Source organism: Cyanistes caeruleus, chromosome 4, assembly GCF_971803275.1.
Source record: "Cyanistes caeruleus chromosome 4, bCyaCae1.hap1.1, whole genome shotgun sequence".
Classification (NCBI taxonomy): domain Eukaryota; kingdom Metazoa; phylum Chordata; class Aves; order Passeriformes; family Paridae; genus Cyanistes; species Cyanistes caeruleus.
Genome location: NC_141704.1, coordinates 58445158 through 58467931, shown reverse-complemented (window position 1 = coordinate 58467931; position 22774 = coordinate 58445158). Strand labels below are relative to the sequence as shown.

The 22774-nt window shown below is 41.0% G+C and overlaps 1 protein-coding gene across 1 annotated transcript in view; it reads right to left on the bottom strand.

The window, feature by feature from the left end:
* TRIM24 (tripartite motif containing 24) overlaps window positions 1–18647 on the bottom strand; it is a 55965-nt gene extending 37318 nt beyond the window's left edge. Inside the window, exon 1 of the mRNA XM_086884971.1 lies at window positions 18229–18647. Within this exon, the coding sequence (XP_086741097.1) occupies window positions 18229–18631 (403 nt within the window). The 5' untranslated portion in view covers window positions 18632–18647. The remainder of the gene's footprint in view (window positions 1–18228) is intronic.
* Between the last annotated feature and the right edge of the window lie 4127 nt (window positions 18648–22774).

Below are 22774 nucleotides of genomic sequence, written 5' to 3'. Positions count from 1 at the left end.
CTGAGAGCCCCCAGTGTTAAAGGGGATCTTTCCTTGAATTTCTCTTAAGGCATGAACGTTGCCTCCTTTTATGTAACAACCATAAAACTCACTGTATTCTTCATTATCTATTTATCCCCTGGTTCCAGCTACATAGAGCATCCTGTGTGTCTACTTACACATTCTTTTATCTACTTCTTTAAAACACATTGTTCCCTTATTTGGTAAGTACGGCATCATTATGTTCTGTTCCTTTTGTCAAGGTTAACACAGGTGTCCGAGTCAGTCTTTGCATGTGTTTGGGTGATGGGCATGGACACAGAGTGAGACTGGCAAACCAGTTCAGACATGGATGTATTTTTCCTGCTCTCCCAAACTTCACTTTCATCCCCTGTTCTGCTTCACTGACCAAATGCACTACTGACTACTGTGAAGCAACACGCGAAGCAGCACAAGGATGGGAAGAGGGTAACACCACCACTGAAGATTAAACACGGAGCCACTGAACCAGATCAGCAGCCTTAACCAGGCTTTGTAAATCAGCTTGAGCTGAAAATATGGAAGACAAGGAAGGGGAGGCAAGAAATTAGGAAACATACTAACATAAACCAAATGTTTCATATGCCTTTTCAGCAACATAATATTGCCAATTACCTGTTCAAGAAATCACTTAGAATTTCTAGTATTAGATGGGAAAAGGAAAAAAAAAGGAAAAATTGCCTACATCTCTCAAAATCTTTATGAATTTTCTTTTCTAGAATTCCTTAAGCTGTCTAGCCTTATGTCACAGGTTTCTTCTGCCACTGTGTGAGAGTAAACTTGCTTTTGTTATAATCCTGGATTGATGACTGCTACACAAATCAGTTTTAACCCAGAATTAGTCAACCTTAGGATGATGAATTTAAGCAAAAGATCTCAAGTATCAGGGTTTATATTTATCAAAGTAATTCTATAGAATTTTTATTATAATAAAAATTATTTATCATAATAAATTATTCTTACCATAATAAGATTCTTATTTCTTTTTAATGGAGCAAGCACAGGAAGACAAAAACATATGACTTAAATTGAGAGGAGATTCATAACCATCATCATGGTAATTGTGAGGATAGTGAGTGAGTAGATCCCACATTTTTATCTGCTCCTCTGTTCCAGGTGTAAGGAGTTAAAAATACACAATTGTCTGTCTCAAACATTGTTACAGCCACAGAAGGACTTTGCCATGAGATAAGCATAGAATGGAGTGACAGGACAGTGCTGTCTCCAGGCCTGGCAGAGGTGAGACCTGGTTAGCTCATTCTGGGTAATGCACCCAGACAAAACTTCCCCCTGTGGAAACATGTGTAAAGAAGCAACTGCTCCTATGCATATCACAGGTCAAAGATCACCCCAAATTCTGGCACAGCTGAAATCTGTGACCACCACCAACCACTGAAGCTACCTGAATAATGCCTCACTGGATACCTGGAACTTTGTAAGATAAGCTACCACAGTAGCAATGTGAGATAAAGGGGGTGCTATTGTCTGAGTGCTATCTCAGATCTAGGGGGAGGCTAACAAAGCTGGGGGAGAAGAATGTATCACCAATGAATGCAACTGCATAATTTATGGGCCACAAGGAAAGCCAGCTCAGCAACGGTGCTGAAATCAGCTTGGATTTGGTAAAACGTAGTTCCGGCAGGGGGAGATCACGACCACCAACTCAAACAAAGGAGAAGACTGAATACAAGGACTAATTAGCTTTAGAAGCAAAAGAATAAATTAACCAATAGAATAGTAGAAGTGTGTAGTCAATGAGCAGTAATTTGTTTCTTTGCTAATATGTATGAATAGTGAAAAGACCTGGAGAGTCCCACTACTGAGAAGACCAGGGTGAAGAAGGATCAAAAGGACACCACTAGATCTACAGGTGACGACTATCTTCTACCTGATCTCTCTCTTTCTGCTTTTTTCCATTTCTTTCTACCTTTCTCCCTGTCATCCCATGTTAAATAAAATCTGCATTATTGACTTCAGTGTACGATCTTGTTTGAACCTTAATTTGGGCAGAGGCACATCTCAATAGCTGGATCTTAGCATCAAGTGCATTGTTTTTTCAGCTGTAAAGGGAGCTGGATCAAGCACATGTGGCTCTTGAACAGGAGAAGGAGAAGAGACCTCCACTCTTCTTAGCAGCATTCTTACAAAAAGCAAGCAGTTGTGGAATCTCACATTCAGATTTTGCTTGAACCAGGACAGGACACCACAATACTAACAAAAGTAACAATGCTGGCTCCCTTGTTCATTCATTTCTGTCCCATGACAACAGAAAGATTTGTGCTGCCACACAGTGAAGCAGGGATTAGGGATTGTAATATGGATTCAATAGGGAGAAAGAAGTGTTTCCCCCCACTGGCTACAGGCTCATAACACATGCACCTCTTTGAAGGAATTTCAGTTAGGAAAAATCAAGGCCCATTCTTAGTCTTTTTCACAAGTTATATGCTGCATTTGCAAGGGCATCGCAAGCCATTCAGCAGAATGGATTTATAGCGTATACAGTATTATTTCCAACTCTAAACTCAATTTCCTGGGAGTACATTCGAGACCACTGAAGCATCCCAAGGCAATAGGAGGAGACTGCTCTGGTTTGCCCCAGTTTTGACTCATTTGCGTCTTCACTGTTGCAAACAAGTTTCAGAGCCAATTTAATAAAGCCACTGGATGATCATTTGTAGATCCAAGAGGGTATTTTTGTTAGTAGATGCAAAGTGCTCTACTAAAAAGAGGACTTAATAGTTCCCTGTCTTCAGATTAAATCAGTCAAAAAATCCACTAGTTTTCTGAAAGAGAGTTCTCTTTATTAAATAGAGTGCTCAGAAGCAACTGGCAATTTTACCTGCAACGACACAGTCATTACAGAATAAATAATTAGGGTTTCATACAGCAATCTTTCCCAGTTTTACAGATGTTTTGCTTGAAATTCTAACTAGAGATTTCAAACAAAAAATATTAACAGCAAGTTACACATGCAGTTAAAATGTTTAAAACATGGACATGTTAAGTAAAACTAATAAAAGGTATGTCAGAGATTGAAGACAACACCATATAATATAAATTATATAACATACCAAATAACATAACTACATAGAAAATTTGGGTGTATCAACTGTGAGATACAGATTCTTTTCTCCTCTTGCTCTTTCTATAGATACCATTAATACTTACAAGCATTTTCATTAAAATGCATGGGTTTGAGGGTAAGCTGGTTATATTTACACAGGTCATGTTTCCCAGTTAAGAACAAGCACTTAGAAAACTTAATTTGAGAGGCAGTATCATGCGCAGTATCATCTGAATCAATTTTTAAAATAATTACTGCTTTCCTCTTGCTTCTCATTAAACCACTACTGGTGCTGCAAAATTGGCAACTTCTTCAAACCAGTTTGTTCCAGAAAAAGCTGCTCCCATCTAGTTGTGACAGCCTGCTGCTGCTAGTAGAGGGGAGATAGGTTAAACCAATAAGCAGGCACATCTCAAGGGAAAACTGGTACCTACTGACAAGATGTAAACATTCCAACCAACCACCAATCTAGCAAAAAGTTTATTAAAATTATAATTAATTAATTGTTAATTTAAATTATTTTAAATCCTTTAAAATGCAAATAAATTAAAACCAGACAAAGACTATTAGCTGTAATCCCCCCTCTGGAAGAGTGTTACAGGCCAGTTTTTATGCTGCAGTACATTGACTTTCTTGGAAAGCACTGCAGAGCTGAATTAAAATATTTCAGCTGCTCTGCGAAATGGTTCATTGTTTTTGCTATACATGCCCAATCTTCAAACATTTTAGATAGTGTGTATCAGACTTCAAAAATTGCCAATTTTGCAAGGATTGACCCTTCAGCCACTTCTGAATACCTTAAGAAATTCTGACGGCAGAGTTTACATTCACATCCAAAGCTGTCCAATACATTTTCTTCAGCAACACAATTATAAGAAGTGTCATAGTGCTAACAAAAGGAAACATTGTTATTGTGGGGTAGACAATGTTTAAGTACAAGATGATGAACAAAAAGTCTCACTGTCTTGCAATGAACGTGCTTCAACGATGATGCAGAAGCTGCCAACAATTAAGCCAATTGTCACTGCTGACTGTGATGAGCATTTCTTTCATCAGAATTAAAATACATTCTTTCCAGTTCTGAAATTGTCAAGTATTTCCAAATGGTATGTAATGAATTCAGACATATACCATGCAAGGATTTTTAAGGTTTTGTGATTTTCTTGCATCGTTTTTTCTGATCAGCCAAGTATTTCATTTTGGAATAACATTTTGAAAGTGGGTTTAATGCTGTTTAGATTTATACATTCTACTGAAATACCATTTTGCAGATACTCTAGGATCTTGCCAACAGTGTTCAAGTCCATTGTATCCATGTGTGTTTCTGGAACAAGGAAATTAGTACCTTTCTCCATAAATAGCAGCATGTTAACATGTTATAATTAATGTTTTAAAAAAAAAGATGAGTAGGATAAAAAAAAAAATGCTGTCAGAATCTCTGGTATGAAGATGGACCCTGCCTTAGAGCACAGCACAGCTAATAACAATTCCTTTGTAGCACTACATTTCATACTCTGGTCTTCATCTTTTTGAGTTCTCATCTACAACCAGCTGTTAGTTCAGCAGTTGCAGTAAAATGCATCTATTCCCAGAAATCAGTTATAAAAAATAGCAGGTTAGCAGAGTATAATTTGGACATAACTAGGGCCAGTCTCAACCCAAAGAACCAAGCCCTTCTCAGGCACTGAAAGAGTTGGTTCTTTTTAATTCTTTGTTGAAAGGATGAAAACTACACTCCAACATGTGACACTCCTGAGTGTTTCGCCCACTTCTTCTGTTTAGCCCTAGCTACCTTAATGTTCCCATCAACACTGAGCAGATGTGAAGGTAAAAAAAAGCCTCAAAATATAACTTCTAAGAATTGGATCGTATTAAGGGAACCAAATTAGAAGCAGTAGTGGGAACAATAGTAGGTAACAGGCTTTAGTCAGAGTATTTCAGTATAAATGTCATCCAAACAGGAATGATAATGCAACTCAAGGCCTTTGACTAGCTCATGTTACTCCCTCTTTTCTTCAAGGGCTCAGATGCATCCTTGCAACCTGTTCCTTCACAAGTCTCCTTCCATTCTCAGTACGTTCACCACTCAGTAACTGGAAACTACCTAAGAGACTTGGCAAACTACCCTCTTGGCCCTCATTTTTCCAGCCACTAGCCTCAGGGGAGCAATTCAGGTGCCTAAACAGACATACCAAATTAGAGGGTAATATCCTGCCTGGCTTCCAGCTACTATTCCAGAAGGAAATAGGGCTCCTGTGGATTGTGCAGTACATCTACCAGCCCTTTCAAAAATACTACAGGCATCCCAAAAATTCAGAAATGCCAGAAGATATTCTAGTTCAGAGAACTGAATTTCAACTTACCTGCCTATTCTATGCCACGTATTTTTGATATTGTGATTTTAAATTCATTGGAGAATACAACTGAGGCACACAGCTCTCTGCACCCTACCAAACTGCAGTCTGAAGCTCCAAAGGAAAACTTGGCTTAAAATGCTGAAGTGTCAATATTCAGAGCCATCAGCTTAACTGCAATGTTCACAGCATCTGTCCATATTCTGTTATGTGGAGTAGCATGACTGGTTTCACTGTTAAAGCAGATGTTTACACTTGGTCAGATGAATTATACCTTAAAAACATCCACTTCTTTCCAGTAACTACATTAATACTCTTATCCACTACTGGGCATTCACTTCAATTGCAAAAATTGCTCTGATATTCTAAAACCAGTCATTAAGAGAGGAGAATATCCTCCAAGACTACTGTAAGCTACACTTTTGGGTGTAGATGGTCAGGAATAAAAAGCCAGCTCACTTTATATTCTTCTCTTACATGTGCCCAATATGCCACAGCACCCTTGAAAGGGTTCAAAAAGCAAGGTGCCCAGCTTTTTCTAGTTCCAACATAGCTTTAAGACTACCAAGCTGGAGCATTATACGCACTGTGAGATTCACACATGGTTATGCAGCCTTCAAGAACCATCATTAATTAAAGAAGCAGTGTTATCATCTCCTCTGACATTGCATTAATATGAAAATTACTGAATGGAACTAATAAAACATATTCCTTCTGGGTTGAAGAGATGCACTAATTGATCAAGTAAGAATAACAGGGATTTCTAACAGCTGCCCTACAGCTTTCAGAAAACAGCAGGTTACAGAGCCAGCAGTGATACTGCTTATGCTCCCATGGTGTATCTCCTTCTGTTGCTGTAATCTGCAGTAGATAACTGAACCATGAGCCAGAGCCTGTTGGCAGATGTGAATGAACATCCACTGAAGAAATCTAGTCTCCCTATGGAAGTTTCCTCCGTGTTCTCAGAACTAAAGAACTCCTTCAAAGGCGCTTTCCTGGTGTGACACTCTCACTGCTAAGAAAATTCACATACTACCAAAACTGGTCTCCATAAGTGCCATTTACATACCTTCTGTCCTTTAGGCTCACTCAATCTCTTTTCCCCTTCTTGCACCATACTGCCTCAAAGGATTGAAAATTAAGTTCTCGGCATCCAATAACAGCTTGGGAATGAACTAGGACTGTATTTCTATTCCTTCTTAATCTTTAAGGAATAATCACAAGGGTTCCACCATGGCATTGTGGTTCTTAATCTTCTTGTCTGGCATAATGACAAATGAAAATCAAAAACAACCAGCCACAACTTTAAGCCAGAATAACAGTGAGTCTAACAAAAGTTTGAAGCTAGACATCCTGCAGCTTACCACACCTACACTATATTCTCAAAAATTTAGATCAGACAAAAAGGCAGCCAAAGAAACCATTTTAAATCTGACCTCCTCTCAGTGGAACTGGGAGCAGGGAAAAGGAAAAAAGCCCCACAAAATACACACAATCAGACTGGAACACAATACAATAATGCTGTTACTAAATGGACTTTTAAAGGATGCAAGACTAGCACTTAGCTTTTTAAAGAATCCAGACTACATTCAGCTCTTGCATAAAGGGTGGAATGCAGCAAAGAGGACTGTCAACTGAATCCATTTGGAATACCCATAAACAAAATTATCTTCATTTTGCCAAAACAGCTTCTAGAATCCTTATCTTGAGGAGAGATCTTTGGCTCTGTTGAGTGTCAATGTCTCTGATAATCTAGAAGACACATGAGCTACCACAAATCATGGGTTTGCTTCTAACTTGTGTCTAGTCCAGCTATAAAGCCATTTCTGAAAAGGAAAAGGCAACAGAGTACTGTATCCCAGCACGATCCATCAAGCCACACACAATTTTACTGATGGTGCCAGTGCCATGTATCAAATACTTATTAACTGAGTGATAAAAGCAATACTTGCAAGTCATTCTTATAGTAGTTATAGGAGTTATGACAAACAAAGACTGTTTCCTTTCCTATTTTGTTTAAAAATCACTGCTAGATGAGGGATGCCCACAGGTCCTCCCACATGTTCCATTCCAGAAACTTCTGCACACTCTTTCACAAGACTGGACTCTGCCTTTGCTATGAAGCAGAAAATAAACATTCCATTTAACAACTTGGAGTGCAATATTTGAAGAAGGAGCTGCTAGCATCTCTGGACTCCCATTCAGATAAACCATCTGAATGCCACCTATGTTTATCCAAGGAAAGAATTCTATGTGTCTGTTTTGAGGTAATACGTAACATTTAACACATCAGCTCTGAAACCACATTTGAGTATCTTGCATTGAGAAGGGACTGACACTTAGAGCTCCTCAAAGGAGATAAAGTTCCTTTAACAGTTGATTAAACTAAACAATCTAAGTACTCCTAAGTTCAGCAATTTCCAAGATATGCTAGCCAGTGGGTTATTCCCTCACTGTCCCTTCTTCCTACTTCCAATGGGAAGATAAAACTGAACTACTAAAGGCCAAGTAGTCTGTAGTTAGTAAACTCAACACAGTCCATAAGCTAAAACAAGTGAAAACAATAGCTGCTAATGTGTGATGAGAGGCCCCCAAACAAGATAAAAGCGAATAAGGAACAGAACTATTGAGTGCTGAAAACAAACTGCTTAAGCAAGGAAAGGTAGGAATCTGTAAACATACAAAAGAGATAAATATAATCCAGACATACCATACCCCCAGGGTTTCAAAGTTCCCAGACATTTAGCCATTACTGAGGTCCTGCTAAGGGACACTACCCATCATTATACAGCTCTACATTCATTCAAAGCTTATCTGCTAAATAGATTGTTTTTATCTCAGTGTCCAACTGATGAGTTACCTGCTACCCTAATTTATCACTTTGAGGCTGTGATACTGAAATCAGCCAGATAGAAACTATCTAACAAGCTTTGAGTATTAGAAAACAGGCACTCTTTATTACAATGCACCGGTCACTTGGAGGATCTTTCTTCTAACCAAGTGCCCCAAGTGTCAGGTAAACAGGTTTTCATCATACACACTGATGACATATTCATTAGCTATGCCCATTTACTTGATGTATGTGTATTACTTTATTTGATATAGTCACACCTCTTACTGAGAGTCCTTTCAGGATTCTTTGGGGGTCTTTTTCAGCGGTCTTCAATGTCCAGTATCCTTTTCAGGTAGCTGTTCCTCGACCCCACTTTTGGGTAAGCACAATATGACTGTTTTCCATAACTTCAGCCTTGCAGAGCTGACCTGGCATCCTACTTACCTTTTGCATGACTTCTGTTTGCCTAAGTTACATCCTTTATCTATTTCTAAAAGGCTGTACTGTTCTACTGTCCTCAGACTAAAATGGTGTTCTGTTCTACCGTCAGCTGGGCAATGCTATGAATTCCAACTTCTATTTGAAAACTGTTGAAACAATTGTTCCAAGTCATCAAAGTTTTTCCAAAGGCAAAGAAAATTCAAAGCTGCTACCCCTTCTCCTTAAACCAACTGGTGAGGAGAGCAGGTGATTTACATTCCTACATTATTTCAGCAGCTAGTTTACTCATTTTAAAGCAAAGTCCAAGTCAGAAAAATATATGTGTTTCAATTCACACTTTTGCTGTTCAGGACAATTTTGCATACTGCTTATTTCTGGTAACAGACTTGGTGCTGGGCTGTTTTGTCGAGGCACTGCACCTTGCATTTAAAATTAGAACCTTGCTCCCACTTTAAAATGTCTCATTCTCCAGTCCCAGCAGTGCTGCAGCTCTCTCCTTCTTTCTTTCCACCTACTCATTCCCTGTGCAGCTGCCAGCATTCCCTCCCCTAAGAGCATCAGTGTTACAAATATCCTGACATAGCAAGTTCAGCAGCAGCCGTCTAAGCACAACATGAACTTGTGTGAGGGCTGGATTATAGCATTAGTTCAACAATTAGTTTAGCTCATACATTCTTGACCATGCTCAGACTCTAAGAGTACATGCCCAGAAACAAATTAAGTCAATCAAGTAAGTTTTGTTAAACAGTTTCTGACCTCATGTAGACATCCTAGAAAATACAGGAGGGATGGGGGGGGGGGGGGTGTCCAAGTCAACATGTATGTTAAAATAGTCCTGTTTCTTTTTTACGACCTACAGTCCAGACAGATGTGTTAGCTCATTGGGAAAATTATACAGTCACTTTTCAAATTAGGCAATCATTTTAGTTCAAAGGGTATTTGCACTACAGTCTTGTTTTATTCAAATTGCACTATATTCACTTGAGGGACTACAGTTGAAAGGGAAACTCTCCATTTTAATAGTAAGTTGCCTGTGGCAACTTAGTTATTAATCAGAAGCAGAAATCTTTCTACATTCGGAAGGCAAATGGCTTATTTCCCCTGTCCATGTACTCTAACTTACAGAGGACTAAGCACTAGAGTTGCAGATTTCTTTTTTGAAATTAGGATGTCTCCATGACCCAAACCCACGTTACAGACAAGGGCTCTCAAAACGCATGGGTGCAGAGCTGAGCCTTGCTTACTGTCATCCTTTTCCCATAGCCCACTGATAAACTTCAAAAGTAACTAGAAACCTTGTTTAACATCAGTCCTTTATCATGTTAGCAATGTATGTAAGGTAATATGCAATTTTCTCCCACATAAAAGCTTCAAATAAGCCTTTACTTGAATCACTGGAGAGACAGTATCAAGCAATTAGGGACATTCCTTGGCTCAACCTTCAGTTTCATAGTTGATTTTACAAGACTGTTTCCTGTTAAAAACGATGTCATTTTCTTACTAACTTTAAACAACTGTTCATGCTTTTTTTGATGGTGTTTATGGTTTTACACATACTCTCTGGCCAGTAGGTTAAAAAGTAGATCATTTGGTCAGTTCAACTATGGCATCTTCACCATCAAAGCACATTTGAAGTGCAAGTAAGTACTTTAAACATACACAATTTCATAGCTACCTAATTGAGGTAAATTTTATAAGCATCACTGTATTTTTCTACACAAACTTTTTTTTCTGTGACCTTTAAATTTGCCAAAGAAAAAAGAATGCATCAGAAAATTGCTACAGCACATAAAAGTTAATTCTAAAATAGTAACTCCAATAGAAGATTTTGATACTATTAACAGTTTGGTGGGATCATCTGTACTGGCCCACAACCCACACTTCAGGCCATATGCACCTGAAGAACCCTGACTGAGCAGTGTGTTATGGAGACCACGTGGAGCAGAGCCCATGGAGAACCCTGTGCTGGAGCAGGTGGATGCCTGAAGGTAGCTGTGACCCCATGGGAACCCCATGCTGGAGCAGGCTCCTGGTAGGACCTGTGGATCCATGGAGAGAGAAGCCCACACTGGAGCAGGTGTGCTGGCAGGACTTGTGACCCCCTGGGGAACCCACACTGGAACAGTGTTCCTGAAGGACTGCACCCCATGGAAATGACCCACGCTGGAGCCATGTGTAAATAACTGCAGCCCATGGGAAGGATTCACATTGGAAAAGTTTGTGGAAAGCTGTATCCCATTAGAGGGACCCCACAATAGAGCAGCAGGAACATCATGTGATGAACAGACCACAGTCCCCATCCCTGTCACTTTGAGCCACTGAGCAGGGAAGAGGTAGTGAATTGGGCATAAAGTTAAGCCTGAGAATGAGGGAGGGGTGGGGGAAAGGTTTTTTTTAAAGTTTGCTTTCACTTCTCATCATCTTACTCAGATTATGATTGGCCATAAATTCAATAATTTCCCCAGAATTAATTTCCCCAAACTGAATCTGTTCTGCCTATGATGATAATTGCTGAGTGATTCCCCAGTCCTTATTGTGACACACAAGCCTTTTGCTACATTTTCTCTCCCCTTTCCAGTTGTGAAAGAGAGCAGCTTTGGTGGGCATCTGGCATCCATCCAAGGTCAAACACTGCACTAGGGTATTAAAGTATTTCATTTTACTGTAAAAATCTTTTAAAAGTCTAAATTTACATTTTCAGAAATAATGGATTTTTTAACCTAATCAGTTACTCACCCTGAAATACAGTCCTATTTAGAATTCACTTGAAGTTCCTTTTGGTTTTCCCCTGACTTGTTTTCAGACTAGATACAACAGGCGAAATACCAGCTTTACAAGTTTACAGTTACTGGGAAATTCCACTAAATAATATGGAAATTCCTTCTACAGCATATTAGCAAACACACACAATAATGGCATAAAGATTTTCCTGTACAAAAGACAAGTTTCTTTAACAACACTATATTCAGAATCAAGAGTTTCAACAAAAGTTCTTCCTCAAATTTAACAAACTGGGTGAACTTGAGAGAACGTGGTCACTTTGTAGTACTCATGGAATTCAGGAGACCAAGCTAAAAGCCTGATGCATTACTGAGTAGTTCTTCAGGACATTTTTCCTAGGAATAAGCTAGCCCACAAAAACGTTCTTATACTTGCCTCTTCATGAATATATGCACCACTGTTTTCCCTTGCTCTTCAGACACGACATTTTCTTAAGAGATATCTCTATTATAAGCATTAAAACAACCCCAATACATTTTCAATTAGACACATATCTGAAAATTTTTAATACATTAGTATATATATGCTTTTCTTATGATTCTTATACTTTATGATCTAAAATTCCTTTCCACTGCTAAAAGTACTAATTGCTTACCAGAGACGTTATAAGATGATTTGGTATTGAAACAGAGCTAGGTTGGCCTCTGAGGATAGAAATAATCATCTGAAAAGTTTCACACAATGACACAGCTATTTTGATAATTTCTACAGCCTAATTTCTCTAAGGCTTCCAATTGGAATGAGTTTGGTAACTGCAGTTGTTTTAACACTCAACTGACGTTCCTGATGGCTTCAGCTTTTCAATCTCCCACTTTCTATGTGTGAAAGACGCAAGAACATAAATGCATTCAAACTACCCTAGAAATACTATTCTGCATACATAAGACAATAAATATCTATTACATCTATTAATCATATATCAGAGCAAGCTGGATTCAAGTTTATTTCCACAACATGCAGTTGCCTGCCTTAATAAAGGCTGCATAGGCATGCCTCCAGATTTTTATGAAATTCCTAGTTCTAGAGAAAGCAGTAACTTTTGGCAAATATACCCTTACTTCAAATTACACTTGTACAATAAGTATCATATCCCATTGCATATATCTTGAGAGCATACCTTTTTCATACTCTAAAAGAAGGGTATTATAACTAGAAAAATAAGAAATTTCTCTAGGTGGTTCATTAATATTTTAAGCTTTTAATAGCTTCATGACTTTTTAACCAAGAGCTTTGTCTGTTACAGGCTGTCAAAACAATAATGTTATATTTCACCTGTAACAATGCTAAATGTATTTCACATATGCAATCCCTGGGGCTCTGGGAATTTTCAATTCAAGGCAAGCACAAATCCAAGTAAGAATGAAAACTAGACATATCTTTCCTATACATATTCCTATGGCATACACTATTTCCAAAGATTAGCACTCCCAAATGTCCTTATGTTGGAGGTTAAACAATTCACTTCCTGATGCATCACAGCAGAAACAAGATGATCCATGTGAAAAGGATTCATAGATGTTTGTGAAAGTGTGAGTGTATAGCCACACAAATAAAACATGGGCTCTTTGTAATGGCAAAGATGGAGAGAATTCACTTTAAGCAAGTGGCAATATCAAGGATAGAATGGAAATAATCATTTGTAGCAGAAGATTTAAAAAAAGAATCTTAAGTCTTCTTAGACTACCAAGACGTAGAAGAAAAATTGAACTTCACTATAAGAAACTTCAAATGAAGTTATTGTAGCCTTCAAACTAATAAGGGTCTCAATCATTATCCAGCTAAAGGAGGGAAGTAATAAAAGAGACAAGTAATAAAAGTTGATGTTAAAAAGCTATATTTTCAAGGTCAAATGAAGTGGTGACATCAAAAAGTCCAGATATAAAGGTCACATGAGAAGCTGAATGCATTTGAAGCTATTTGTAAAAGGACTGTGGTACGTAAAGTAGCTGCCATCCACGTATGTGAAGGGATGTCCAGGGTAAGGTCTTCATTCCATCATCAGATAGCTTCAAACTCTACTGCCAAGCAAATATTTCTGGGAAGCAATAACCTGAAACATGAACATCTCTGAATCCTTGTTCAGTAATTTTGAAGTATTTATTCCTTAATTAACAGCATGTATTGAACATATTTGAAATGTTACTCCAGACACTCCCCAAGCATTTAGATCACGGGACTGTCCAAACATTATATGCTTCTAACAGCCTCATATAAATTTGTTTGTTAACAGGTTTGCTACAGAATAGTTACAGAAAAAAAAAAAAAGAAGTTTCCCTCTACTGTTTTGGCATTGACACTAGTTAAGATTTCATGATTATACCTGCATAAAACTTTGCTATGCAGTTCCATTCACAAGAATTTCCCCGCACCAGTTCCAAGTCTATTTTGTATGAATAGATTCATGAATAGATTCATTCAATATGTATAGATTCATGACAAAGAACAAACAAGGCTACTTGAAACTTTAAAAATTTTGAGAAGGAATAGAATTTTAATCTCTAACTTTGCAGCTTTGATGTACCTATTTCACATTTGAAAATTCCAGAAGAGTACTATGGGGGTCTGCACATTACAAACACTACCCTTTAAGTACAGGCTACTAGTCACTCACTGAAGTGCAGCCCAGACAAAATTTGGGCAAATGGCAGACTTTTAATAACAGCCTTTTTTGTGTATGCTCCAGTTGTAACTTACACAACTGGACAGTAAAGAACAGCCATTTGAGAAAGAAAAAGAAAACCCACATGAACAGAGACAAATGGTTAGTAGAGGTGGCTGGAGATACTTGCTCACAAGTGTCACATTTACAGAGCTGCTCTTGCAGCACTTTCTGCAGCTCATAATGTTCTGTCTGACAATCCATTTTTTGGCAATGCAACACCAAAATTTTCACCTATAGCAAATAAGCTAGCACTGGACATTCAGAAAGCAGATGATTAACTCTGCAGGGCTAAAACCACTGCTGTCTGACACACTGATGATTCTTCAACACCTCCAACTTCAGGAATGGTAAGAGAAATCAGAAGCTTCAGTTTTTTTTTTTCCACAGAAGTTCTTCTATTTCAAAAATGAGTGCATGTGGCAGTATAGAATATATCCATGCCAACTGGCCTCTCCACTGGTTTGCCTTTACAAGAGGAATACTAGTTAATATTTATCACATGAAACTCCGCTGCATATCTTGCCATTTGTCTGCTATTGTCCATGTTGAATCTTGTATTCAAGTGAGCAATTCCAGAATTCTTAATTCACTTTAAGCTTGAAGTCTTTTCTTTCACAGTTCCTTAATTAGTTGTTAGAATCTTCACAGAAAGAGAGCCAACTAATCAACTCCTCTGTATGTTGCAAGTTGAAGGCATACTTTATTCTAGTAAAGTGAACAAATGTTTCTTCTTGGAAACAGTTTAAATGAAGACAAAAAGCATCTCCAGATTATACTTGAAACTCAACCTCTTTAGCTACGCGTTTCTCAACTAATTTCAGTACTCATACAACACACAAGGCTGGTTTGGTGAAGCGCTGCTCAAATCATACCCTCTCTTTTGTTCAAGACAGGCTCCACTCTACTAATCTTTCTTCAGGCTCCTTTTTGTGCAACTCAAGCGCTCAGCACTGGTGCATAAGCACCCTGTCTACTTATCTCTCAGGACATTTTCATAGTTTGCAATTCTATTGTGTTCCTTACTCAGGACATTCCTTCCAGCGAAAACTGCTTCCTTGATGTTTATTTCTTCAGTTTAGTCATAGTAATTTCATAATTTACATCATAAGAGTCATTTGTTATCCAGCTTTCTGAGATAATACTCTTCAGTTTATTTCTTCATGTCATTCCTCATAAGCATTTTGTACAACATATTACCAGAAGAGGTGACAGTTTTGCACCACTTTGGTCCTTCCTACCATCTTAGAATTTAAGAACTCCTCCAGCTGTAACAAATTTCCTCTATACAATCAGCTTTGGACAATAATAGGTGGGTTCCTTCCCAATCCTAACTTCGAATTCACAGGGTTGTTTGGTTTTTTTGTACCAGCTGGAAAACAGAAAGTAGACAATGCACTTCACCACGTCTGGCTATAGCTAGCTAATATACAGTCTGTGTCATTTTAACCAGGGCAAACACATGATAAGTAAAGATATAAAAAAATGCCTCAAGGTGAGTGTGAGTTTCTTCTTCCCATTGGACATTGCACTCTAGTATAGAAGCATGAAAGCAGCTTGGTAGAAAAGTCAATAGGGTAATAATAATTGTCACCAAAAATTCAGTATGTCTGTGAATGTGTAGAATGAAGAGAATGCACTGTGAAAGTCATTCATAAAGAACCAACTCACAATCAAAAGGAGGGAACAGAGCTACAAATTTACTATTACTGTGACTCATTATCAAGCAGATGTTTGAACAGAACTAATCTTTTAATTCTTATGATGCATCTCATTTGTCATTCAGCTACAGATCCCTATTTCTGCTATATTTATATAGAACATCTGGGAATGGACCTGTGCTGTTCATGACCTCAAATCTCAGAAGATAACGATGCTATTGCCTCTTACACTACCTTGCAAAAAGTTCTGAGCTTGTATCTATGCCCTTTCCTACTTCCAAGTCTGAAAAACGAGGTTCCCATATTTTTTAAATAAAATTTTAAAAGTTTAATAGAAAGACAATTAGGAGATAGAAATAAAATAAAATGTACAAATACGGGCAGGTGCCTCTGCATTCAGCCAAGAGAGCACACCTTACTAACAAAGGATTGCCCTTTAAAAACAGAACCCTATTACATATTCATAAATTCTCATACATGATTCAAACATTCCTCTTAAGTTTTACATGTTCCTTTGTTTAGTTTTGACTCAGCCCCTCCCCAATAGATCAATCTTCTTGGCTCTGCTGAATTTCACACTCCCTGATAACAGAGGTTCAATTAATTTCTCCCTTGGAGCACTGGTCACTGCTGTCCTCATCTGGATACAATAATCTAAAAATGCAGGGGGGTTTCTGACTATCTTTTCAGTCTCTGGGCTACATGAACTAAAGCAGGTTTTTTTATTTTAATACCATGCCACAGCCTAACATATATATGTATTATACCACTATTTTTAAGTTTCATCAATAACAGAAATAGAAAGAGCTATATTAATACAACAAAGTTTTCTAGTCTTATACATATAACATTCATTTAAATATTTGCAAAAAGCCAATAATAGTATATGTATCTATAACACAAGAATCTCATCTTGAAATATTTCATCATACTCCAGTCTATGTTTTTCTGTTCCTCCCATGCAGAATTTCCCATTTCTACTCATAGACATGTAAGCAATAACATGTCCTGAATCAATCAAGCTGAAGTATATAGGCTTTGGGTTTCACAGACTTTCCCCTTCTATAACTTTTGATGAGGCAGTCTGACTACGACATACTTTACATGGTAAAATTAAAGACTGAATGAATATACCAACACAGACATTCACACAGACGATGAGGCTCAGCATATCCTGTTAACATACTTCGGAGTTTCTCAGATATTCTGAGGCAAATATTTAACTGTTCCAAATATTTCTTTCTCTGAAGAGGGTGTTTCCTTTACGAATTGCTGCAAACACTTTACGTATTCAAGTGCTAATCTTTGGTCAGAACTCTGGCAGGATGGTGAAGTTTTCCTAAGTCCATTTAAAGGACTTAAGAATGGTCAACCTGGAGCTACTCCTTTCCACCTGAGCCCCCACGACACATTCCATCAAGTATAACCTCCACTAATACCTATGGATTAGCTCGATTTCCATCACACTTCCTCCTTCCTATACAAGTTTTTCCAAGACCTTGACCAGCTCCCACTACAGGATGCTTGTTTGCACTTTTTTCTAAGACGAAATTGCCTTTAACAAAACTAAGTGATCCACCAAGAGGGCTAGGAGGGGAAAAAAAAAAAAAATCAAAAACATTAGGAAAGTAGTTTCAAACTGGAGGAGTTTATTCCATATCTTCTACAGAGATATGTACTTTTCAAACACATTGACACAGGCTACTATGTCAGTACACGAGCTTAACAAAACTTCCTCGAGGCATTCTCCCTTCGGCGCGGTAATTAGCAAGTAAGTGGTGCATGAATGCATTACAGAGCCATCCAGGCTGCCCATGGCGCGGACAAGTGTTGTTATTGCTGCTCGGCCGCCCCGCTCCCCGCCCAGGCGCGGGGTGGCTCCCGGCCGAGCTCCGCGCACCTGCCGGACTCCCCTCCGGCCGCGCTCCAAACATCGCTCCAAAGAAGTCTGTTCCCTCGCTACGTTTTTCTGCCTTGTTATCAGCCCGTGTTCAGGGTTTTCCGCCGGCCGGGGGCCAAAGCCTCCCGGCTCCCCCGAGAAGGGATGCCCGGCCCCGCACCCACGGCCCAGAGCGGGAGGCCGGCTCTCACCGCCCCTCTCCATCCACACAGAGAGGTCCTGGGAAAGCACAATAGCTCTGCCTTCCCTCCGAGGTGGGAAATTTAAAAAAATAACGATTAAAACAAACCAAGCCAAAGCAGAACCCCGCCGCCAGCCTTGGCGCTGGCGAGCAGCGCCCGTCCCGGCAGCTCCGTGCCCCGGCAGCTCCGCGGCCGGGCTCCCGCACCCCGCCCACGGCACCCGGTCCCCACAGCTCCCCGTCCCCCCAAACGCGACCTACGGGCCCCCGGGCTGCGGGCTGGAGGGCGCAGCACCCCCAGGCAGGGGCAGGGGGTACGGCAGAAGGGACACTTACTGGGCGTGCAGTGCAGAGCTGAGGCTTGCGAAGAGACGGGCGACGAGGGAGGCGCCGCCGGCGGCGGTTCCTTGAGGGCGGCGGCGGCGGCGGGGGTCAGGACGGGGGGCAGCATGAGGTACCGGTCGGGCTGCGGCAGGCAGCGCTGGCACACCGAGTGCAGGCAGGGCAGCAGCTTGGGCCGCCGGCTCTGGATGGGCTGCCCGCACACGCCGCAAGTGTCCAACAGGTTGAGCGGGGCCGCGTCCCCGCCGCTCTCCGCCGGGCCCTGCCGGCTCTCGGCCTCGTTCTCCCCGCTCAGCGGCGCCGCCGCTGACGCTGCCCCCGCTCGGTCCGCCGGGCACGGCCCCCCCGACGCCACCGCCGCCGCCGCTGCTGCTAACGCCGCTGCCGCCTCTTCCATTGTCCTGCGCCGGCCGCCGCCGGAGAGCCGAAGGGAGGCGGGGCGGCCCCGCCGCTTCCCGCCCGCGCCGCCGCCGCCGCCTGCCGGCCCCCGCCCCGCGGGTGTTGGTGCGCCCGCCCCGGCAGCGGCTGCCCCGCCCCGCCGGGACCGCGCCCCCGCCCCCGCTACGTGCGGCGAGCACTGCCCCGCCCGCCCCGCGGGAACCGGCCCGGCCGCCGCCGAGCCCCGCCCCGCCCCGGGAGCCCCGCCCGCTCCCCGGCACCGGGGACCGCGCTCTCGCCCCTGGGCGGCCGCCCGGCTCTGTCCCGGTGAGAGGGAGCACGGGAAGTTCCTCTTGAATATGAGGAAAAACTTCTTTAGTATGTGCGTGACCGTGCTCTGGAACAGGTCACGCAGAGAGGGTGTGGAATCTCTCTCACTGGAGATGCTCAAGAACCGTCTGGACACAGTCCTGTGCCGTGTGCTGTAGAATAACCATGCTTGAGAAGGGAGGTTGGACCAGATGACCCATTGTGGTCCCTTCCAACCTGACCCATTCTGTGATTCTGTGAGTCTTTGTCCCTCGGACAGGGTGTTAAAAGAGGTCACCCTTCTCCCTGCCCTATGTGCAGGTGGGAGTCTGTAAGTTTTGGTTTGGCAGATCACAGCAATACCACCGCATGCAGCCACGTTTCCTGACTGAAGCTAATTGGTGATTGGTACAATTAAAAAGATACAACAGAAAAGTACAATTCTTGTTCAGACACAGCATTTTATTGAATCAAAGGCCTCAAGTATTGTGCTGGTGAGACACTGGAACAGAGAATTGTGGATGCCCCAACCCTAGAACTGTTCAAGGCAATGTTGAAGTGATACTGAAATCAGATACACAACAAACTTCCTAACAGAATTTTGAGTATCAGACAGCAGGCATTCTTTATTGCAGCGCTGGACACATCAGGATAGCTCTGTGTTAATCTGATGTGTGTCCAGAAGGTACAACAAGGAATCGATTCCATCATGATCATACATGATGATTACAGTATACGTCTGGTTAATACATAAACATCACTTTTCATAGAACTAATTTGCATGCAACTGCCTCCTACTGGAAGTCCTTTAATGTTCCTAGAGAGTAGTTTGAAGGGGTCTTTGGTGTTTGTACTCACCAAGTGCCTCCAATGTCACAGATGACCTTTCCTTGGACTTGTCTTAGGACACGCGCTGTTGCTTCTTTTTACATAATTTTCCCAAAAAGCCACTATATTCCTCATTATCTGTTTATCTACTGGTTCCAGCTGTGTTTATCATCCTGTGTGCACACTTCTACATGCTTTTATCTTTTTTTTTGTTAGTTGGTCTTTAAGCTCCATCCAGGAACTTCAGGGGAACTGAAAATATCTATTCTGTGTGTTATCTATCAGGACAGGACTTTGAGCAGCCTGGTGCAGTGGAAGGTGACCTGCCCATGGTAGGGTGGGGTGGGAGCAGATAGTAGTTAAGGTCTCTTCCAACCCAAACTGTTCTATGATTCTGTGAGCTTCTATGGAGCATGCATGCAGACACAAAGCATTGCTTACAGTTGTTTGCTGATCAACCATAAACTGTTGCGAGCTCCTTGGAATATTTCAGACAGCTGTGCTTAAACTCCCAGAGCAGCTAATATACTTCCCACTTCCTTGCAATTTCATCAAGACCCTAGCATCACTCCTGTAATAAACAGGACCATAGAAAACCTATACATGACAAAATACTGATTTCTTCAGCACAAGGAACAACCGTGTACAGGGCCATTGTCATGATTCAGCATGTCTCACACGCATAATTTATCACGGTAACAGGAGAACAATACTACAGGTTGTTTTGGGGAGGAGGAACGGATTTGACCTTACAATGAGGAATTGTTAAGAGGGAAGTGTCATTCTCTGATTAAGAATATCAGTGGAGGGGACAAGCCATACATTCTCAACCCTTGACCTGCTGACACATAGGGAAAAAATGCCTCCAGAAGCAGTCTCCTGAAGTACACCCCCTGCCTCCCAGTCCAGCTGCCTCTGTCCCTTTACTAAGAGGCACCAAGCGGTAGGAGAGAGCGCTGTAGTCCTCTTTCCTGCCCTCCACCTGTTTGGCTGTCCAGTGCCCTATGATGATGTGCCCATTGTGACAGGAGCTGGCAGGCTGAGAGCATGCCAAGTGTGAATGGTGAAATGGGTTCTGGAATTAAGCTTAAGGAGGATGGTACAGGTTCTGCAAGGTGAAAATAACCAAAAGATGCCATTAGAAAGGGTCTGTTGAGGAACAGGCAATAACTGAAGAATGGTTGAATAGTATTGAGAGCAAACATGATCAGAAACTCAGTAAATAATACATTTGTGAGGAGTAACAGCAAGTCATACGATCATCAAAATAGATAGTTTCTGTAACTACCTGTTATAGTATCAACTATTTCTCTAACAGATGTCAACACAGGAAAATAGCAATACTGTGTAATGGTACAAAGATCATCCTGTGAAGGAACTGAGTAGAGGCTTTGTTGCAAATGATGATCCCCGTGAGGCAGTGTCCCAAATATTAATAAAATAACAGGATTATGTTTCCTGTCGTTTGTTTGCTTGGAATGTTTGCAAAGCTTGCTCAAACTGTCCTGTAAAATCTGTAGTTGCATGGTATCTGAACAGCATCTGATTTAAAATGAAAGTTTGAACTTGCATAATTTGAATTTGAATGTAGAGCCTTCCTGTTAGTGGTAGCCTCATATTAGGGGTACTTGGGACAGGAACAAAAAGGGCATGGATGGACAGAAAAAAAAACACCCTGAGAAAACCAGGGGTTCAGTACATGTAGCAAGGGAGTGAGGGAAAAAGCTTTTAAATGTAACTACATTGTCTAGACAAAATGTGACAAGAGTGAAAGAAGTGGCATCCCATTTTACTGACCTGGGTGCACAGCTTTTGGCCACAGCTACACCACACCTGGTCCTCAGGAACACAGGCAGTGCTGGCTTGGAGCTGTTGGAAAAGCTCATGTAGACAAGCCCACCACAGGGCAAAATGTGCTGTACTAGCTTTTGTCTGAAAACTGCTGATGGTTTTGTCTAGTCTCTGTTGGAAGGCAACTCGTTGGGCTCTCCAGTGTTTCACAGGAATGAGTCAAACCAATGAAGAAAGAATGACGATGGTCATTCTGGAAATCATGATGGCTAGCTACAAGAAACATCCAAAAGGTGAGGATCTCTTCCCCTGCTTTGCTACTCATTACTTCTGTTCACAATTTCTTTTACTACCTCCTCTGCTTCTTCTGGACATACCATTTAATGCAAATTCCAGAAGCATTTTGCCTTCTGTTCAGATATACACTTTGTGGCTGCAATATTTGCCATTTGTAATCTACATTCCTGTGATATACTCCACAAAAAGTGATCATTCAGAAACCTCAGCTGCAGAAAGAAATGGCTGCACTAAAGAACTTCTCAGTGGAGATCTCTTAACTAGAAGTTCCTTGCACTTAGAATCTACTTGCTGGCTCTAATTTCCTCCTTTTGTCCCTGGTTCAGTTTGTCTCTTTCCTGTATTTCTAGATTTTCTAGCAGTCACTTGGCCTTGCAAATGCAACAGATGCAAATCTTCCCAGATTACCGCTAAACATCAGCATGTGCATTTCCTCCTCTTAAAATAGCCATGTGACACTAAACAGTCTCTTTTCAAAGTTTTTTTTTACAGACCAAAATAAAGCCATGTGGCTTTGCAGTGTGCCAGCCCAGTTTGACCTTTATGTGGCAATATTGAAGGAAGGGGGGAGGAGACTCAGCACTCTGTGTCATTAAAAAATGCTTTTGACACAGTAGTCATCCAAGAGGTAGATCTGGCAGCTTTTTGGCCAGACTCTATTACAGCAACATGAAACAGTCGCTGGGAGGATGTGTCCCAGAATATACAGCCTTTACTATTCTGTGTTCTTTTGAGAAATGGACATCTTAATATGTGGTTGGTTTTTGAAATCTGTAAAATATAAAATATGTTCACTGGAAGCAAGATGAATGCATTAGGAATTCATGGTTAGGGAAATGTAATATATTAACCTTTCCAGCAACAGTGAAGTAGGAGAACTTTATGTACTAAAACATCTGGAACAAGCAATGAATGAGCATAGTGCCTCAAAGCTCTG